General features: G+C 40.1%; 2 protein-coding genes across 3 annotated transcripts; both read left to right on the top strand.

The window, feature by feature from the left end:
- Positions 1–1045: 1045 nt before the first annotated feature.
- Positions 1046–9387, top strand: zgc:66479 (uncharacterized protein LOC327541 homolog). Of its 2 annotated transcripts, none has more exons than XM_054779644.1 (5): positions 1046–1557; positions 3664–4121; positions 4375–4528; positions 7847–8219; positions 8305–9387. In XM_054779644.1, exons 1-4 carry the CDS (start codon positions 1282–1284, stop codon positions 8216–8218), a joined length of 1260 nt encoding a protein of 419 aa, XP_054635619.1. In that variant the 5' UTR covers positions 1046–1281; the 3' UTR covers position 8219; positions 8305–9387. The 2 variants fall into 2 exon arrangements, with proteins under 2 accessions (XP_054635619.1, XP_054635611.1); XM_054779636.1 differs by having other exon boundaries at positions 7847–8224.
- Positions 9388–10563: 1176 nt separating this feature from the next.
- LOC129182964 (protein phosphatase 1 regulatory subunit 12A-like) lies at positions 10564–19860 on the top strand. The gene is made up of 8 exons (XM_054779672.1): positions 10564–10778; positions 11078–11153; positions 11441–11520; positions 15871–15967; positions 16053–16184; positions 16288–16384; positions 16463–16593; positions 19811–19860. Exons 3-8 carry the CDS (start codon positions 11501–11503, stop codon positions 19829–19831), a joined length of 498 nt encoding a protein of 165 aa, XP_054635647.1. The 5' UTR covers positions 10564–10778; positions 11078–11153; positions 11441–11500; the 3' UTR covers positions 19832–19860.
- Positions 19861–20017: the final 157 nt, after the last annotated feature.

Here is a 20017-nt window from a genome sequence, read left to right as displayed (position 1 = left end):
CCTCTCTTCTCCATTGCCCAGTCATCCTGTCCTGGCTACAGCCCCCACCGTCCCACCCTGTCTTGCTGTATAGTATGTTTTATATGTATGGACGGATGATTGCACATTTCCGCTTGCACCTCTGTATGAGTGGGGAGTAAAGTCTGATTCTGAACTGTAACCGATTTCAAAAGCAGGAAAAAAGTGGCCTAAATTACATACCCACTTTTTGTAAAAAAAAAAAATAAATTAATAATAATAATAATATGATCAAATGAAATAAAATAAAAGCAGTACAAGGTTGTGGAGGGCCACAATGACTGGGTTTGCCTTGGGCCCTCAAATGACTAAATACGTCCCTGACAACGAGGTACAGCATTTTATAATCCATCCATCCATGTTCTCCATTTTATAAATTAGAGCAGTAAAATATGTCAACAATATATGCAGTATATATTTCAAAGATGAAAAAAGACAGCTGTTGCTCAAATGTATTACATTTTTTAAATGGATAAGTGTTAATATGTCAAAGTTGTGCGGTGTTGAGCGCTGATTAATGAAAAGACTAGCAGGGCGTAGTTAGTATAATAATCAGTGTTAACTTACGTTGCTTTTGGCAGTCACAATCTCTTCAACTCCTCATAACGCTCCATGATAATTACTTGCTCATCTTGTGTAAAATACACTGGCTCAACTTGTTTACTCATATGGAAAATAAAAAGAAAAAACTTGTAAATTGTAACTTTCAGTCACCTTCAGTTTATGTTGCATAAATTGTGCATCATATAAGGCTTATACGACTTAGTCTTGAAAGTGGCCACGCTTTCATTTTTTTCATGCAAAACAATCGTTATCATAGATTTTCTGCTATCATACAAGTTTAATTTTGTACAAATTCACTGAGGATCTTATACCAGGTTTCACTGTCTGATGCGTTACATACAAGTTTCACACAAAAGAGATAAGAATTTATAAGATTTATATATATCTTTTCCATGTGGTAACCACGCGCACGCGCAGCTCGGATGTCATCAAAGTGAAAAATAGCACATGACCAGCAGGGGTTGCCACACGTGGACCCTTCCCATTAGCGGAGGACGGTGCTTACTGAATGGACCAAAAAGTACACACTGCTAAGTACACGCCTCGTCTACTTCCTCTCTTCTCCAACTGAAGCGAGTGTTCAACAAAAGTGGCGCACGTAAAGGCAGCCCGGCGAGAGCACTAACCCACCACGCCTTCTTCTGGCTCCTTCCACTCGATTACCTCTACCCGGAACATCCTGTCCTTTGTACGGGCACAATGACGGCCAAGCATCGGAAGGGGAAAAGCAACCACAAACACGAAGATGACAATTTAAAAAGTGAAGTCCCCGAATCAAAAGTCCACGCAGGGGGGAAGAGCTACACGCTTGTGTTCTTTTTATGCCTCGTCGTTGTACTCGGCGGGTCCATTGGAGCTTGGTTTTGCTACCAGCAGCACCAAACTTTGAGCCACTTGACAGACACCTTCATGAGCATGCAGATGAAGGTGGCCCAGCTGCAGTCGCAGGAGACCATGCGACAGACAAGTGATAAGGTAAGAACTTTAAAATCAGTTGTTGGGGAATGCGGAGGAAATGCGTTAATTGGTGGTTGTGAAAGCGAAAGAAGAGCTGTAGGCATGCTCCTGCTAGCTAGGAGGCACAGCAGGTATACATTTCAAAATGACACCCATCTTTCAGTCCACTCTGCTGCTGGCGGTCATCTTACTGACTTGATAATCACTCCCAGATACTCATAATGGAGAGTGTGTGTGCTCACATATTGTGCTGCCACAGCCTGTAGTCCTAGTGATGATATAAATAATATTAATAATACTAACAAACTGCACCAGTAGTGTGCTCAGGCTAAATTTAGTCTGTGGTTCAAATGGTAATGGAGCACAAGGACAGGAACTCTTTACTGCCTGCCTGAAAGGTTGAAGGAAAATAATTCAGCAATGATTCACTTTGAACTATGCATGTAAACTTCACAATTGTAGACTGTTAAATCTGATTTAAAAAAATGTCACCAAGGTCCATTGGCTTGAATTCGACCATTTTATGAAGAGGCTAGACAACATTTACACTGAAAATGTTGAAAGTGAAAACGGTGTTTGCTACATGAGTTTTAGGATACGTATGCATTTCACACACAAACAGGAATTTGTGTTCATTCCTTCAGAAGAACGTTTGTGGGGTCAGCGTTCACAGAGAGGGCCTGACAGGAGGGCCTGGCTCACCATGTCTGTTGTAGTGAATCCCAAAGCAAAAATCCACAAGTCTTTTATGGCCCTTGCTTTGTGCACTGGCACAGTCATTAAGATGTGTGTCTCAATACAAAGCAACAAAACTAACGACTGTACTTCAAAATGTAATGAATGCGATTGCTCCTCCCCATTTCCTCATGACAACTGCCACATTTCATAATAGACATAAGTAGCAATATTCAAAACTAAGTCGAAACTAATGGCACATTAACTCACTAGCCAGTACATTCACGCACATAATGATGTGTCCTTCTACAGTAATCCTTCATTCATCACTGCTAATTGGTTCCAGACTCAACTGTGATATGTGAAGTTCTGCGAAGTAGGATTCCTTGTTTCTAAAATTAATATTTTTGTATTTAGAGCATAGAAAATCTGTTTAAAACCTTCTAATACGTTTGTAAAGCCATTAGAGTTCTTTAGACATGAAAAACTCATTTTAGTTACCTTTACACTCATATTACCCAATATAATAGATGTAATGAGAGTAAATAGGCCATTTAAGACATAAAAAAAGACTTGTGCTTGTGTGTGTTGCTATAAATGTGTTTACAGGAAGTGACTTTGGGGGTTCAGAGTTGAGTTTTAGCATGGCGTGGATTACTGCAGCAACAGAAGCAAGTTCTTTATTAGTATTTTATTATTACATATCATTCAAAGCATTTTTTAAAGCATCTTCTGAATTGTATTTGTATTTTAGTTCATTTAGCCATTTTTATGCTTGGAAATTCTCAATTTAGGCAAAACATATGTCAAATTTGCTTCAATACGCATATTTCTTGACTAATAATAGGCCATATTTAGCCATGAAACAGCATAATTAATTAATTCATATATTTTTTGAAAAACCGCGATGGACTTAATCCGTAAAAGCTGAAAACAACAGAAGATCTGTTGTTAGTTCTGCAAGATGTTTGGAACAACCTACCAGCTGAGTTTCTTCAAAAACTGTGTGCAAGTGTACTGAGAAGAATTGATGCTGTCTTGAAGGCAAAGGGTGGTCAAACCAAATATTGATATGATTTTAGATTTCTCATCTGTTCTTTCAGCACCTTTTAATTGATGAACATAAACAATTAACACTAACATTTTTGACAGCAGTTTACAGCATTTTTTCATACCTGCCTAAAACTTTTACACAGTACTTGTGGAAAAACCGTGACCGTGAGAGGGAAGCTGTGAAATCCGAAGCATAAAGTGTCAAGGGATTACTGTAATGAATGCAATCGCTCCTCCTGCATGTTCTAACTAAAAACCACCACCTCACACAATATAAATAATCCACAAAGTCAGGAAAATTGCATGAATACAGAAGTATACAAGTGACGGCACATGCACACAGGCCAACCGTGTGAGTAAAGTGGCTCAACATCTCTACTGCTCATCTTGTTGCAGGTGCAGATGTTGTCAGATGGTCTGGAAAGTCGACTCAGTGCCCTGGAAGAGTCATACGCAGAGGCCCAAAAACGGGTGGGTGAGGCCTTGGCTACCGCAGAGCAGCTCAAGACATCAGACCTACCTGCTCAGGTGCTGTCGCTCCACACCGAGATGAAATCACGTCTGGCTGACATCCAGCAGACCACTGTGTCAATGGAGCAGCTGGGCCAGCTGCAGGCAGTGCTACAGGGGAAGGCAGAGGAGTATGAGGGGGTCAGACTTCAGATGGAGGGCCTATCTCAGCAGGTCCAAACTCTTACGGGGCGCCTGGAGGAAGCAGATGCCAAACTGGAAGAGGTTGTCCTTTTGAAAGACACCCTGAAGAAACAGGCTGCACAGATACTTGACCTGAAGTTGCAACTGGACTCGTACCTGACCCAGCTGGAGACCAACACAGCAGAGATGGTGACTCTCCGGTAGGAGAAGACAGCTTTGTGCAGGGGTGGAAATAGCTCCCCTCCTCTGACCCATAACGTTATGTTTGCTTTGTCAAAGCCCACATTGTGAGAATTCGCTGCTCTGTATAAACACTGATGAGATGTGAAGCTGAATATTTTGATATGCGTCTTTTAGTATGCAAGGTTTGAAGCTTCAATCCTAATGCGGCACACATTTGAATATAGATTTAAGAACAACAGCAAAAAACACGTTTTCATGCTTTGTTCTCAGAGAATTGCTGCCGATTGAACACGCCAAGCAGGCCGATGTGGAGGAACAGATCAATGCAGTTCGAATCAGTATTCAGGATCAGAACTCCGCCGCCCAAAGCCTTCACTCAGAACTCAGAGCTCAGCTGGACAACCTACAGAGGCAGGTCACGCAGGTACGGCCCTATGAAACCCGTTAAATTTTTTCCCAAGTTCCGTTTTTGTTTTTTCCTTTTTGAATTTTTTAGAATTCTTTTTTTACATTTTACACTTATTTTACCAGCATAGAGTGTGTGCCTTTTGGAGTAGTGAAAAAATATCCATTAAATAAATGCAAAAGTCTTTACATTTATTGATACAATACGCCATTGGACAATATTTCCCAGTCATTCAGAAATGGACGTGCCTTGGCTAACTTTACTAATGTGATCTCAGCCTCTGCACATATTGCTACAAAGTCTTCAACAAACTGTAATACCCCGTTTGTGATTAAGGAAGATGTAGTCACAAGACACTCAGTTCACGAGACGAGACTATGCACGAGACTTGGGTCTACGAGAACGGGACGAGACGCGATTTTGACTTTAGTTTTAAGAAAAGTACAATGAAAGGAGGATATACTTCTATGCACTCTGTGTGGAATCACTCCGTTGCTATTGCTCTATGGAAGAAATGCGCCAAGGTGCTGAAACCAATGCACGGAGTGAACCCCTCCACCTGCCTGTTTGGAGGTGGGTGACAAGGAAGACAGACACGCATGCACATGTCAATATATTGAGACTTGTAAAATTACTGAGTTCATTTTATTTTTCTTTTTTACAATTTTTTTTTTTAAGTATTTACATAGTGATAAACCAGATTCTTATTACATTATTATACATATTTGAGGCCAAAAATCTGTATTTGGTTTGATGGAAAGGTCCTGTTCCCACTTTGAAGTTGGGAGGGATATTGCAGTGTTGGTAGTGTTTAGAAGTGGATATAACCTTGAAAGTAACTTACCTAATTTGTGTTATGTAAAAATTCCTCTATGATGATTGTTTGGTTTTGTGAATTGTAAATACTGGAGATATTGACTGTTACAAATGTGGAACTTCTGGGTTAATTCTTGAAAAGGGATGATTTTAGTGTCGTGTACAATATGGTGGAGATGTGTGATGCCTTTGTGTTTCCGTGATATGAAGTGTAATGGTTTCCTGTTTATTGTGATGTCTGCGTTGTTCCAAATTGGTAAGTGGATAGTGCAACCGTGGAGCCGTCGATTCGACGTGTTTTCCACCAAGCTATGGGAGCTGAGGCTATGGAGATGTTTAGAAAGCAGACCTGTGTCCTTTTTGATTATTTGGCTGATGAATGGGAGGTCTGAAAGGTTTATATTACTGCACAGTGGCTGTTTACTTTCTAACCAGTGTGAGTGACGATGTGAAGGGGTGAGCCATTGTTTTAAGAATTGTATTTGACTTGACAGGTGACAGAGTTCAAAGTTGGGTGCATCTAATCCTCCTTGAGTCTTGGGTTTTTGTAATGTTGATAGTTTTATACGTGGTGTTTTAAGGGAGTTGAGCCAGGGTAAATTTGGAAGGGACGGGATCATAGTAAGTAAATCATTAATTTTAGGAAGAAAATACATTTTTTTTGAGTAGTGGTATGGTGTGGTGTGTCTGACAGCTTGGGGGATAAGTGGATTCCTAATTATTTGATGTGTCCAATGGAAAAGTGAAACTGTGAGGTGAGGGCTGCCGCATCCTTTTGGTCCATGCAGAAGGGAAGAGTGATGGTATAATTAGATAGAGATGAGAATGATTTAATGACTGATAAATATTTTTTGTAGGGATGAACGGGGGTTCCCGGAGGAGGATCAACATATCATGTGCATACAGGATTATTTTGTGTTCTGTGGATATTGATCTAATACCTTTGATGCTATTGTTTTGCCGTATGGTGGCTGCAGGTGGTTCCAAGAAGATTGCAAAAACTGATGGGGAGAGTGGACATCCTTGTCTTGTGCCATTGTGAAGCGTGGATTGTTGTGAGGTTAACCCATTAGTTGTGATGATGGCTGTTGGTGAGGGGTATAGTGCTCTGATCCAATTAATGAATGACTCCCCGAAAACCACATTTCTGCAGTGTTGTAAATAGGAAGCACCAGTTGACTATGTCGAATGCTTTTTGTGCATCCAGTGAAAGTATTATGGTTTCTGTTTCCTTATTGTTTGAAAGCTGCATTAGGTTGAATCATTTCCGTGTGTTATGAGAAGATTGTCGACCTTTTAATAAATATGGTTCCGTCCGGGTGTATTATGAAGGGATTGACTTTTTCAATTGTGTTTGACAGTGCTTTGCTTATGATTTTAATGTCTGTGTTAATTATTGAAAGGGGTCGTAGCTAGATAGATGAGTGGGGTCTTTGTCAGGTTTTAAAAGCAGGGTAATTGTAGCTATATTCGTTGTTGGAGGTGTAGTGTTGGTTATGAGGAATTCATTCATTCATTAGATATTAGATATAGGGTTGAGATGGTGGAGCAGAAATGTTTCTAAAACTCAGCAGGGAAGCCATCAGGACCGGGTGCTTTGTTGTTTTCCATTTTATTAAGTGCATTATGAAATTCAGCTGTGGTTAGGTGTTGTTCAAGTAAATTAGTTTGTTCTGTTGTTAGTTGAGGTAAATTTAATATTTTTGAGGAATTTATGTATGCCCAAAATATTTGAGTTATGAGAAGATGTATATAAATCTTGATAATACTTCTTAAATACATTATTAATGTCCTTAGAATTATGATATGGCATCCCCCTGAGCCTTTAATTACTGTTATGGTTCTTTCTTTTGTTTAAGCATATTTGCCAAGTAGGGCCGCACGGTGGTCTAGTGGTTAGCATGTTGGCCACACAGTCACAGTCTGGAGATCGGGAAGACCTGGGTTCGATTCTCCTTTGGGCATTTCTGTGTGGAGTTTGCATGTTCTCCCGGTGTGTGTGTGTTTTCTCCGGCTACTCCGGTTTCCTCCCACATTCCAAAAAAATGCCTCTCACTCACTCTGATGCAACTGAGAATACGACAAGAGAAATGGTGAAAGAAACTGCCGGGTTTTTTTGTGTTTTTTTTTTTTTTTTTTTACACCGTAGTAAGCTGTGACTTTGTGAAACAATAAAACACTACATTTTACTGCTCGATGGTTTAAAAAAAAAAAGCAGTTTATTTCGCCTCTTCTCCTGTCGTATCTCAGCTGCAGCCGAGTGAGCGAGACAGGAAGAGCTTCACCTCGCCGTGTGAAAAGTGGGCCAAAGAAGTCTAAACTGAATACAATGAAAGGCGAAAGGAAAAGTAGTTCTTTCCAATAGCGGTTTTAAATAGACTTTTCTTTTAAAGTCGGCATAGCTGCAATTAGTCAGTTGAATAATCGGTGCTTCTCTAACATACTGTACATCTCCCCTTAATGTGTCCAAAATATTACATAAGAATCTACATACAGTACTTTTTTCCTTTTTTCTTTAAGATGGTGGATAATGACCAAGCTATAGCTGAACCTGAGGAACAAACAGATCCTGTGGATGGAGAAGAGGGGCAGGAGGAGGAGCAGGCCAGCCTAGTGGACACAGAGCCTGAGTCAGATGAGGCGACGGAACAAGTACTTACCTTTTCAGAACTGGTAGAAACCGAGGCATCACACACAGAAGAGGAGGAGCCAAGTGTGGAAGAGCATCAGAGCGATGGTGAGGAGCAACTGCTGGTTAATGAGGATGACTTCAAACCAGAGGAGGAGGTGGCTTCAGAAGGGGAGACTGGACAGGAGGAGGAGGAGGAGGGAATAGTTGATGCTGAGGAAGTTGAATCAGAAGAAGAGTGGAATGAAAGGATTGATGCATAAGGCAATGTATTAAGAAAATCTTACAGGCTCATTGATCTATTTATCACCATCATATCCTTGCTAATGTGTTCCTCTCCTCTTCACAGTGATGTCACCAGAGGATTTTCATGCATCCACCAAGAAGGAACTCCCTCATACTATAGTGACAGTTTGCCAACTATAGCGGTATCAGTGCTTTCTGCTCGTGCAGGATACATCATGTGACACGGGTGCTCTTTGAAAGACAGCAAGTCAGATGAATTCAGCCACTAAACTGAAGCTGCATTACAAGATTTCAGGTTTACCTCAAAAGCCTTATTCTTGAACAAAAACACTTTCTGTCTTTCAAGTGAGTATTTTGTACTGCTTCAACAATCTGGATCGTGCACTATACTTTAAAACGAAATACATTTTGTGATCAACTTGAAGCCACAGGGGTATTGTCTTGGTGCCATTGAAATGCTTTATTTTTGTGTGCCTGCTTTGTATGTGTGAAGATTAAAAAAAAAAAAGATCACAGAAAGTACCTTATTTCACCAGAAGAAAAATAGTGTGGCACATTGAAGAAATTTGGCAAATAGACATCTCGGATACAGCTGCAGTTACTGAATATTTGTAGGACCTTTTCATATTTGTTTTATCACTGCCTGCATATTTTTTGCACCTTTTTCACAGCTGCAGTTTCTATGCAATTTACCAAATTGCATGGTGTTTGTGATGGTTAAAAGTGTGTACAAATTCAGTCTTGAGATATAACACGTTTGTGCATTAAATTACAAAACAAGCTACTGTTTCGGTGTGTTGAAGGAACTTGGACATAGAGCTTCTCAGGGACGTGTTCTTCTGATAAATGCGTGTTGCTCGTATAAATATGCATGACTAATGGGCAGACAAACTGTTAACACTGAGAGATGCTCAGAGGGTTGAAAAAAATGTCTGTTTGGTACTTTTTCTTTTGTATTACAGTACTCTTGTACTTACTCTCACCGACTGGTGACATCACATGACTCTTCAGGAGACTCTGGAGTTAACTGGAACGATGCAAGCCATCACCAACTATGCAATGCAGAAAAAGCTGTGATTTCGGTAAATTCATGTTTCTGAAATATGGATTGCAGTATTGCTTGTGGACGTTGCTGCACATCTTTACTCATTGTCTTTAAAATAAAGTCAATTGTTCACTTTGTAAACAGACTCGAGTCTTACTCTGTTCTGTCACAGCTAATTTATGTTTTAGCATACAAGACACCCAAATAAACAACATTTAACCTCCTACGACCTGGCGTGATGTGGATGGAACACTTTATTGAAAATAGCAGAGGTGGGAGCAAGTCAGTGTTTTGATAGTCCCAAGTCTTTCAACTCAAGCCTTGAGTCAGTTGTCAAGTACACCCATGCAAGTCCAAGTCAAGACAAGACAGGTTGTTCTTCGGCTTGACGTTTTTGAGTCCTTACAAGTAATAATCACTGTGTAGTGTCTCACAAATAAAATGGCATTTTAACAATGTAACAGTCGATTAAGTTTGACAAATACAATAACGAATGCATTTTGAATTGTATTTAAAAAAAAAAAGACCAGTGTGACAAGACAGATGGGGGAAAAAAAAGAGTGCTGAAATAGCATTCAGGATTTATGCAATTCATACGTTCGTCGTGTGTTCTTAAACCTGCTTGGACGTTTATTGATGCATTCAATGAGGCAAATTCAAAGGGAAAATATGTTGTCTTGCTGGCAATTACATAACGATGAATACTTTGAATGGGGACACATTTTACTCAACACATTCACTAAAAAAAAGTATTTTCAAGTCATCAGACTGAAGTCGAATCAAGTCGAGTTGAGTTGCAAGTTGAAACGTTCGTTTTCCCGAGAAGAGATCAGGCGGACACACTTCGGTATTTTCAACCTTTTAGTGATAAAGTTTACTGTTGGGAAGTTCACGAACGAACCGGTTCTTTGAACGGCTCGGTAACATTAACTATGGGAACCGAGTCACAGCTGGAAACTGTTCTTTTATTTCCCCCCAGTTACATGGGGAAGAGCGCAGCACTGCTTATTAGATATGGTCTCCAAATACCAGAAATCTCTCCAACGACCCCAGAAAAAGTAGCTAGACTTTTGATAAAATATGTCGCCAAGAGGGTTTGGAATGTCGCCAGATTTAGCAACAAAGTTCCCAAGTTGGCAACACTGGTAAGCTGCAGCAAGTCCCGAAACTAGGAAGTGGCTATTATGGTATGCTATCCTTGAGTCCCGCCCACGCAGGAGGGTTATGCCTTCCTGATTGGATCAGTGTGTGATTATGTGTTAGCATTTAACTGGTCCCGGCTTGTGTCAGTCAAGGGTCTGTTCTCGCTAGCCAAAACATTGCATCTATTGTATAATTCTAATCAACTCTAAAAAAGTCTTTGATGATATTTTCAAGTCCAGTTCGAAGTCATCAAAATTGTGACTCCAGTCGAAGTCGTGCGACTCGAGTCCACACATCTGGAAAATAGCGTCGCCAACCTATCTTGTCTGCGGTTTTAATGCTGATCAAATCCAACAAATGACGTTCAAACTTGAGAGTGAAGAAACAAAGTAGGCTATTTGAGGCGTTTTTCATGCATCTCTTTATATCTTCTTCTTTCTGATGCTGTCATGTTGCTGTTGGTGGTCATCCATGAAGGACGGCATAATTATTGTGACAGATATGCTGCATTAAATATGCTGTGAGAAACATTTTATACGTTCTTACAATAGTTGAATTAATGTCACAGCATTTGAAAGAGGCCCTTACAATTGTATTGTATTATTTTAATGGTCTTCTTCTTGCAGCATGTAGTTGAAGGCTAAGGTCCATCCATCCATCTTACAGTCTTTCCTTATCCTGTTTACAGGTATGTGTGAGCTGGAGCCTATCCCAGCTGACTATGAGTGATAGGCTGAGGCGGACAGGTCGCTTGCCAATCACAGGTAACATATAGACAAGCAGGCTTCAAATAAGCACGAACAATCATCCTGACAAACTGTAAACTCAAACACCGCTTTGGACGACAATGGTCCATCTATGCCAAATAGAATTTGGGTGTGGATGTGATCAACTGAAATATGTTTTTTTGTGCCAGAACAGTGTGTATCTGCTTCATACTTTGGCACACAGAAAGTTGGAATTGATTTTGTGTGTGCGTGCGCGCGTGTATGTGTGTGCACCTCCTCTCCATGCGGTCTATATCGTGTTTCCGTCCACCTCTCTCTTTCAGCCTCTCCCTCTCACTCATCACTGCTGCAGTGCTTCACTAGCTGACCTTCTGCTAAGGACCATGCAGGCCTTTGTCCCCAGGTAGGTTTCTTTCCTCTCAATTTGTCATTTCCACATCTAGCTTCTGTTTTGGCAAAGTTCCATTTCCTCCTGCAATAATGTGCTTGTGTAGGTGCTGAAGGCCTGAGAAAGTGAGGCCATTAAGGCAGGAAGTGAGATGAGATCCCCCTCCTGAGTAGCATGATGATTTCATTTCAATTTCTCTTAAAAAGAGCCCCTTATTCCCAGCAGTTTCCCAGTGTATTTTGATGTGTAGATCAAGTGAAGCTTGTCAGCTTTTGTTTCTGCTCCAGTGATAATATTTAATTTATGACTGCGATTTGTGCAGCTCAAGAATCTCATGTTTCCTACTGGCTTCATCGTTATGATTATGCACTGTCATGGAGTCCACATCCTGTGACTTTACACTGTAGATTCAGCAGAGTGCGCTGCTGACCAGCTTGTCGATTTTCAGTGATGCTTCAGAGTGACTCCAAGACATGCACTAAAAGCCTGCAAAGGAGGGGCGGAGAAAACCTAAACCTCTCCATTGATGATTGCTCGGCCCTTCTGCCCTGTGGCACCACTGCTAATGACTTTATGCTGAATCCCTTATACATATACAGTTAAGCCCAAAATTATTCATAACCTGTCCAAATTATGTGTTATGGTGGTTATTATTATTATTATTAGTAATATTATTCTCTGAATGGCTACCATTTAGTTGTACATGACATAAGAAAGTGGAAATACTTAATTATTTTCTATTATTTGACAAAAACGTCCGTGTCCTAAATGATTCCTACCCTTTCTCAATACATGCATACACTATGTTTTTAATTAAGGGGTGATTCAAATGCTAGTCTTTCTCAGCAATCAATTCTGGGTGGGTTGCAGGCAACAAAAATGACCTAAAAATATGTAGTATAAAACAGATTTTTAAAAAAATATATAATTATTATTGTTATTTTGAAGTGAAATTGAGCAATTCGTCTTCCACTAGTGTATATAGCAAGGGTTTCCAAAGTGTGGCCCGCGGGCCATTTGCGGCTCACGATTCGTTTTTTATTGGGCCGCGGCACAATGTAGAAATAAAATGAAACCAAAAAAAATAATACAAATTGGAAAAATAGAGCAAGAAGGCAGGATGTGAAGACAAAACGCTGAAATGTTGATACTAACAACTAATAACAACACAAAGCTTTGTTCTGAAGTGTATATATATATATATATATATATATATATATATATACATATATATATATATATAATAAGTAATATTAAGTAAATATATATTAATAAATATAATTTTTATTAGCCTTTTCGCAAAATTTTTAAAATATATACAAGTATCAAAGTGGCCTCCTGCATGTTTTGATTTTTCATTTCCCCGCCCTCGGTGGAAACAGTTCGGACAAACCTGGTATATAGGCTACTTATTCCACAGTTATAAGTGAAATATCTGATTTTGTGGTCTTATTTAATGCAATTTTGATATATAAGTTAAATTTTTGTATTATTTGTTTGGATACATTTTTTTCCCTCATTTCCTTGATAAAATGCCTTAATAAATTTGTCTAAAATGCACTTTGGACATGTAATTGTTAGGGCTGTCAAATGATTAAAATTTTAAATCAGATTAATCACGGTTTGCAAATGAATTAATCATGATGAATGTGAGTGTGAATGGTTGTTTGTCTATATGTGCCTTGCGATTGGCTGGCGACCAGTCCGGGGTGTACCCCGCCTCACTCGTGAAGTCAGCTGGGATAGGCTCCAGCATACCCCCGCGACCCTAATAAGGATAAGTGGCATAGAAAATAGATGGATGAATGATTAATCACCATGTCACACTATGTCTGAAATACTGTATGCACATTTATACTGTATTTGGTTGAAAGTAAGATAAATGACAGGGCAGGATTATATATATTTGTATATATTAGTGCCAAATTAGCTGAAAATTTAAATCAAATTAAGAGATGGCACACATGTCTGAAAATCTATTTACCTAACATTGGGTCCTTTCATAGCGGAATATTTTAATCAGACTTGAACCGTTATCATGAGCAATGAAGAGTTGCGTTCAAAGACACCACATCATTTATGTTGAATTCACATTTAGAATGATTTTTGCTATTTATTTCCGAGGATACTTACTGTAAATGCAGCAAAAAGAATATCCACGTATTGTTTTTCTTTGCATTTCTGTTTAGTTGGACCGCACATACACGCATAATAAAGACGTTGTTGTGATGTTCGGAGTGTCCCTGAATGCATCGCGTGTTCTGTCTAGTGACAATGAGGAAGTGTCGTTGCAATGACGAATGGACTAGAGATGTATTTGTTTGGAGTTGGAGAAACATATGTGGTGTTGGAATTGCACTGCTGTTAATGTGTTCAGGTCAGAATACAGTTATAAAAGAGCTTCAGACTGCGTGTGACTCTGTGGGGAGCTACAATGTGCCGCCGGCTGTCGTCATAACAGATAACAGATAGCAGTAGCTTGCCATGTAGCATATGCATTAATTACTAAACAATTTAACGTAATTAATTAAATAAATTAGTTACCGCCGTTAACGCACTTTTTTGACAGCCCTGGTAATTATGTGTATTAATGTTTGAAAACATGACAAAGGTGATTTTTATGTATATTTGTTCGGTTTTAAAAATTTGTAAACTAATACACTAGGTCCCCAACTAACGAACACAACTGGTTCCAGACGGCCGTTCTTATGTCGAATCGTTCTTAAGTAGGGGAAAAGGTAATATTACCAATGATATAGGTACTACATGTACGTGTATACATATACAGTATATGTGTATGTATGTAAATATAAGTTTGGATGTAGTAGTAATATTAAACGAGGATAATTAATGAAAACAAACAATAATAAAAATGATATGATAATACGTAATGATAAATGTTATTTACCTTTGAAGAGGAGTGGCTGAGGATACGTTGTTGTGGTGGAGTTGGAGGAGGAGTTATTGAAAAAAGGACAAATCATCGTCGTCATTAGACTCTTCTAAAAGAGGTAGTGTTCTGTGGGTGGTGTAGAATTAAGCAGGCCTATTAACTCTTCATAAACTTTAAACACACGCTCTGTCTGGGTTGCATCGTACAGCTACAATTTAGCTTTGCATTTCTCCTTTACACTCTTTCCCCACCTTCTTCCTGTACCTGTTGGTCCCATTAGCAGTGTCACAGTGCCCTCTACTGATCAAGCATGTAGCAGTATAAATATGGAGTTACTACAAGGCAAAATACATGAAAATAGAGACCAGTCAGCTTGCGTTCGTATCGCCGAATGTTGGCAAGTTGGATGTTCGTACGTTGGGGACCTAGTGTAAATAAAAAAGACCTAAATAAAAGTGGGTTAATGACGATTGCAAAATGTGGGTCCCAAGCTGAGACCCCATGCTCTAGAACAGTGTTTCTGAACTGATCAACAAAAAAGATTTAAAAAAAATACATTAAAATATTTAGTGTAATTGTCTGAAATGGTTTTTTAATTTTAAAATACAAATATTTTGAAAATTGTATTATTTATTGACATATTCTTTCTTGGTACAGTCATGGAGAAAATGACTACACCACCCTTGTGTCTTCAGTTTATTGATCCATTTTAATGTCCTGTACAAATAAAGGCACATTTGTTTGGACAAATATAATGATGATAACAAATATAGCTCATAGGAGTTTAATTTAAGAGCTGATATCTGGCAACTTCCATGGTTTTCTTGATAATAACCAAAATCACTTACGTCCTTACATGAATAGCTATAGCATTGTACTGCCAAAAAATGTAACTCTTATGAGCTATTTTTGTTGTCATCGTTATATTTGTCCGAACAAAGGTACCTTTAGTTGTATCAGGCATTAAAATTAACAAGAAACTGAACAAATAAGGGTGGTCTAATCATTTTTACATTTAGTTTATATTATTGACTTATTTCATTAAAGCAACAGTACATACTAATTTAACTGTAAAATAGTAAAATAAACTGTAAAATAGTAAGAATAGTGTCTCTGTAATCGCCATGGCAACCCTGGAACTGACGAACTCGAGTCCCACAAGACATGCTTCTTTAATTGGACAAGCAAGCGAAATGTAAAATGACCAAGGGCGTCACGAGACAGAACGCTATTATAATCACGGTGCAAACAGACAGTAGGCCAGAGAAGTCTGTGTTCTGAAGAATTCTCAAATACCGTTCATGTCCTGAGCTCTTACTAATAAAGACTGACAAGATTTGATCAGTTGTACTTTTTGGAGCGGGAATATTTGAAACCCTTTTTTGTGGAATACTCGATGCGGCCCAACCTCACCCAGTAAATTGAGACTGAGACCCCTGCTCTAATGTGAATATTTTATATGCACACTGCAGTCCCAGACTTTATCTGACACCAGTCAGGGATGAAGAAGCAGAATCTCAGAGGAGGGCAAAGTCTCGTCATGCCAGACAGACCCGCAGGTCAACGCAGGTAGCACATGCAACTTATACGCACACTCGCCAAAACTTTGCTGCACTTTGTGTGTGACTCATGAAGCTCAGCGAATGCTTTGCAGGGTGTGACTCTGACCGACTTAAAAGAGGCTCAGAAGATCAACGGCCGTTCTGAGGAGTCGCTGCAGGAAGGGGATGTCGAGAGCAACGCGACAGAAACCAAAATTGTCTCAAGATGGAGCAACACGGATGAGGTTTTCGAGGAAGATGTTTTTCTCTTCCAATTGATTCATATGTAACATTAAGGGCTCTGTTCATACATCACATTACCATGTCATGTTTTTGGTGACTGTACAGCAGGGGAACATAAGACCCACGTTACAAAGTGTAGCTGAGCTTACTGACCCCTGTGCCCGACCTTCATCCTCCATCACCAGCATCAACTCCTTCAGAGGTCAGTTCTCCCATTTCTATATTTGATCATTCAAAAGACGTGAAGTTGGTTATAGGTGATGAACTTTTATCCATGCAGCTGGTGGCAGAAGGTGGAGAGATGAAAATCAGAACCCTCTGGAAGAAGAAGAGCAGTTTACGTTCAGCATGAAACCCAGGAGCAGACGACATGGTTGGGATGGACATGAAGAATCAGACACAGTTGCAGAGGTAATGCTACCATTGCAAAAACTTCAGATGAATCAATATTTCAAAGTTTGGTCATGATAGAAAGAACAATATGATCAATGTGGAATGACCCCACCCTTTTATAGTAATGTGTTTTGACATATTGAGATAGGAAGAATGTCTATTTTTAGTTGCAACAAACACACTTGCAACATGGCTGCATGGATGCGTTTTTATGTAAGTCTGTCTGCTACCACTAGAGGGAGTCATGGGACTTACTTTGCTTTACTCGTGCAAGCAGAGAAGAAAATATTATTCCCAATTCTTGGAAGACAAACATAGATTGAAAGCCCTCGAGGAGAAATGTTTGTATGACATACTTAAGTTCCAATTGACAAAGTAAAAGTGATATCCACTATTCCGCTACAAATGATATAAAGCCACCAACTACATTATCACAGCTTGAGATGACTCCGTTGTCATTGTGGCCTCCGTTCCTCATTCTCACCCTGGTGTCTCCGTCAGCCGAAAGGCATCTGTGCTTCAAAGGCCGCTGAGCTCTCATCTCTGATGCAACATTCGAAGACACACTGCAACCGTAGATATGAAGCGTGTCTGCCGCTTAACATCCTACAGAGGACCGAGCTCCCCTCCCTCTAAGTGGCTTTGCTTCTTCGCATCACATGGCTGAGGTGTCTCGGCATTCCATACCATATTGGGCAAAACGCAGGCACTCTCTGCATAGTCTGAGCCTTGGAATCAGTAGGATCGCTCCCCTAGTTTTACCTTCTTAGCTGATACTGTGCTATGTGTGTGAACTTTGACCCTGAGAATCAGCACTGATTCCTCCCACTTGCTGCAGCCTGGCAAGAAGATGATTAGACAGCGAGGGACGACTCTCGCAGGACTGTGTCAAAGAGCACTTTGGAGATGTCCCTCGCAGTATGAAGGGAAAGTGATTTCCTCGCTAGCTGACTCCAAGTCAGAGGATCAGCTGCTCTCCACGGTGGAATCAGAAACAGAGATCAGGCGGTGGTAACATGAGAGTCTCTCAGCATTACTGAGAGGACTATATCTGTCTGTGATAATCACAGCCAGGCTTCGGCGGGAGAGTGGCAGGCTGCCTGTTACCAACACCGACCTCTGTTTGACTCCTCTATGATCCCAGTACATTTTCCACATAGCTGTTCAGTAACAAAGAGGAGGAGGACAGGTGCAGAGGGATTCAGCTCAGACATCCTGCTACCTTGGTAGTGTTCAGTGAAGTCACAGACTGCATGAACACCTAAAGTATATGCCTGGGGATTATTGTCACGCTACTTATATGTGTCTGTGCCTCTAAAAGGGTTAAAAATCAGTTTGACAGTAACAAACTAGTCAGTTTGCCCTGTATTGTACAGTATTGTTCCATGAAAGTGCCCAAACAAAACACTCAGTGTCTGTGCATTTTTTTATTGAGTGCCGCAGCTAAAAGAAAGTTGCCAGCACTTTGATCAAGATGATGAGACATACTATTGAATTTGATCTTGCCACAACTTGTGATTTCTAATGATTTTGCATTTTTTTCTGCATTTAAAACTATAATTATTCTGCATGAAATGTATTTCTTGTTATTATTTTTTTAATAACAAAAAACAAGGTACAGAACTTCGCCGTTCGATTTTCGTGGCTTAACTCGATCATGGTTTTTCAAAAATATTCCATTCTATTCCATTGTCTTCCGCTTCCCTGGCTACTTCCTCCAGTTCCATCGGGAGGACACCAAGGTATTCCCAGGCCAGCTGTGAGACAAAATCCCTCCAGCGTGTCCTCGGTGTGCCCCAGGGCCTTCTCCCAGCTGGGAACGCCCGCAACACCTCACCAGGGTGGCGTCTGGGAGGCATCCAGACTAAATGCCCAAGCCACCTCAACTGGCTCCCCTCGATGTGAAGGAGCAGTGTCGCTACTCTGAGCTCCTCCCGGATAACTGAGCTCCTCACCCTATCTCTGAGGGTGAGTCCAGCCACCCTTCGGAAGAAAGTCATTTCAGCCGCGTATATCCGCGATCTCGTTCTTTCGGACATGACCTAAAGCTCATGACCATAGATGAGGGTGGAAACATAGATCGACCGGTAAATTGAGAGCTTTTCCTTCCTGCTCAGCTCTCTCTTCACTACAACGGTAAGGTTACTGCTCCATCGACTTGCTGTCGGCTACTGTTGCGGCTGTAACCCACCGCAAGCTGAAACTCAATTCTGAACCCCCAATGTCCTGTCCACCAGTCAGTCTGCTCCCCTAGGGAACACATTTATAGCAACACACACGAGCACAAGTCTCATTTATGCCTTAAATGGCTTATTTAATCTTATAATGTCTACTATATTGGGTAATACGACTGTAAATGTGACTATAGGGGTGTTATTTCATGTCTAGAGGGCTCTAATAATGTTAAAAGCTACATGTAGAAGGTTGTATAGGCTTTCTATGCTCTAACTATGAAAATAACACATTTATAAATAAGGAATCCTACTGACATTCACTTATCACGGTCGGGTGTGGAACCAATTAACTGTGATAAACGATAGATTACTCTACTGTATATTGAAATGCATGCTACTTCAACCTGGGTCAACCTGGGGACACTCCAGCTGCAACTTTTAATAGTTTGCACCAGCCAGCAGTGTGCTTCACTCTCTGTATACACAATGAATACCATTGCTATTATTCAGATTAGGAAATGAAAACAGTACAAGTTAAAGGCACATGCATTATATAAAAGCATGGCTCTTGCTTTGGGCATCACTGTCATCTCCATATTCTTTCCATCATTTGGCATTGGCAAGTATTATCTTTCCGATTCATCTGTTTGCCCTAAACAGTGAGGAAGGGCGTCCGCATGCAAACCTCACTATATAAGGAAGATAGCAATGGGCCAAGCTGTTGCAAAGTTTGGGTGCGCATGTGTGTGTGTCTGTGTGAGTTTAAAGGAATACTTTGACATTAAAGGCATTCTGGTAGAAGAAGACACGTTTGTTTCAAGACATTAAACGTAATTTTTGAAGGGATCCATCTATTTTCTACGCTGCTTATCCTCACTATGGTCATAGCTAAGCTGAGAAAAGACACTTACAGCAGCCTCATCTTTGGTTTCTACCGTGTATTTGATCAGGAAATTAGCAAATTCACTTAAGAAAATGTTAACAACGATTAAAATCATACGGAAAATACATTTATAATACAATTCAATGGACACATGAATATTTATTGTTATTATTTTCAGAGCTTCACCTGCCTCCTCTGACTGCACGTCACTGAATAATACACATACAGGTATTCATTTATTCATCTTTACTTGTGAGTTTGTAGTTTGCAGTGGTGTAGAACTGCACTGCATCATTTTGTGTGTGTTTCTAATATTCTGCTTTTCCCAAGTGGAAACAGCTCTCAGTATGGGTCAGTGCAGTTTTACACCACTGTGTGTACTCCC

Source organism: Dunckerocampus dactyliophorus, chromosome 1, assembly GCF_027744805.1.
Source record: "Dunckerocampus dactyliophorus isolate RoL2022-P2 chromosome 1, RoL_Ddac_1.1, whole genome shotgun sequence".
Classification (NCBI taxonomy): Eukaryota; Metazoa; Chordata; class Actinopteri; order Syngnathiformes; family Syngnathidae; genus Dunckerocampus; species Dunckerocampus dactyliophorus.
The sequence above is the reverse complement of the archived record's forward strand: the minus strand, read 5'-3'. Positions and strand labels throughout refer to the sequence as shown.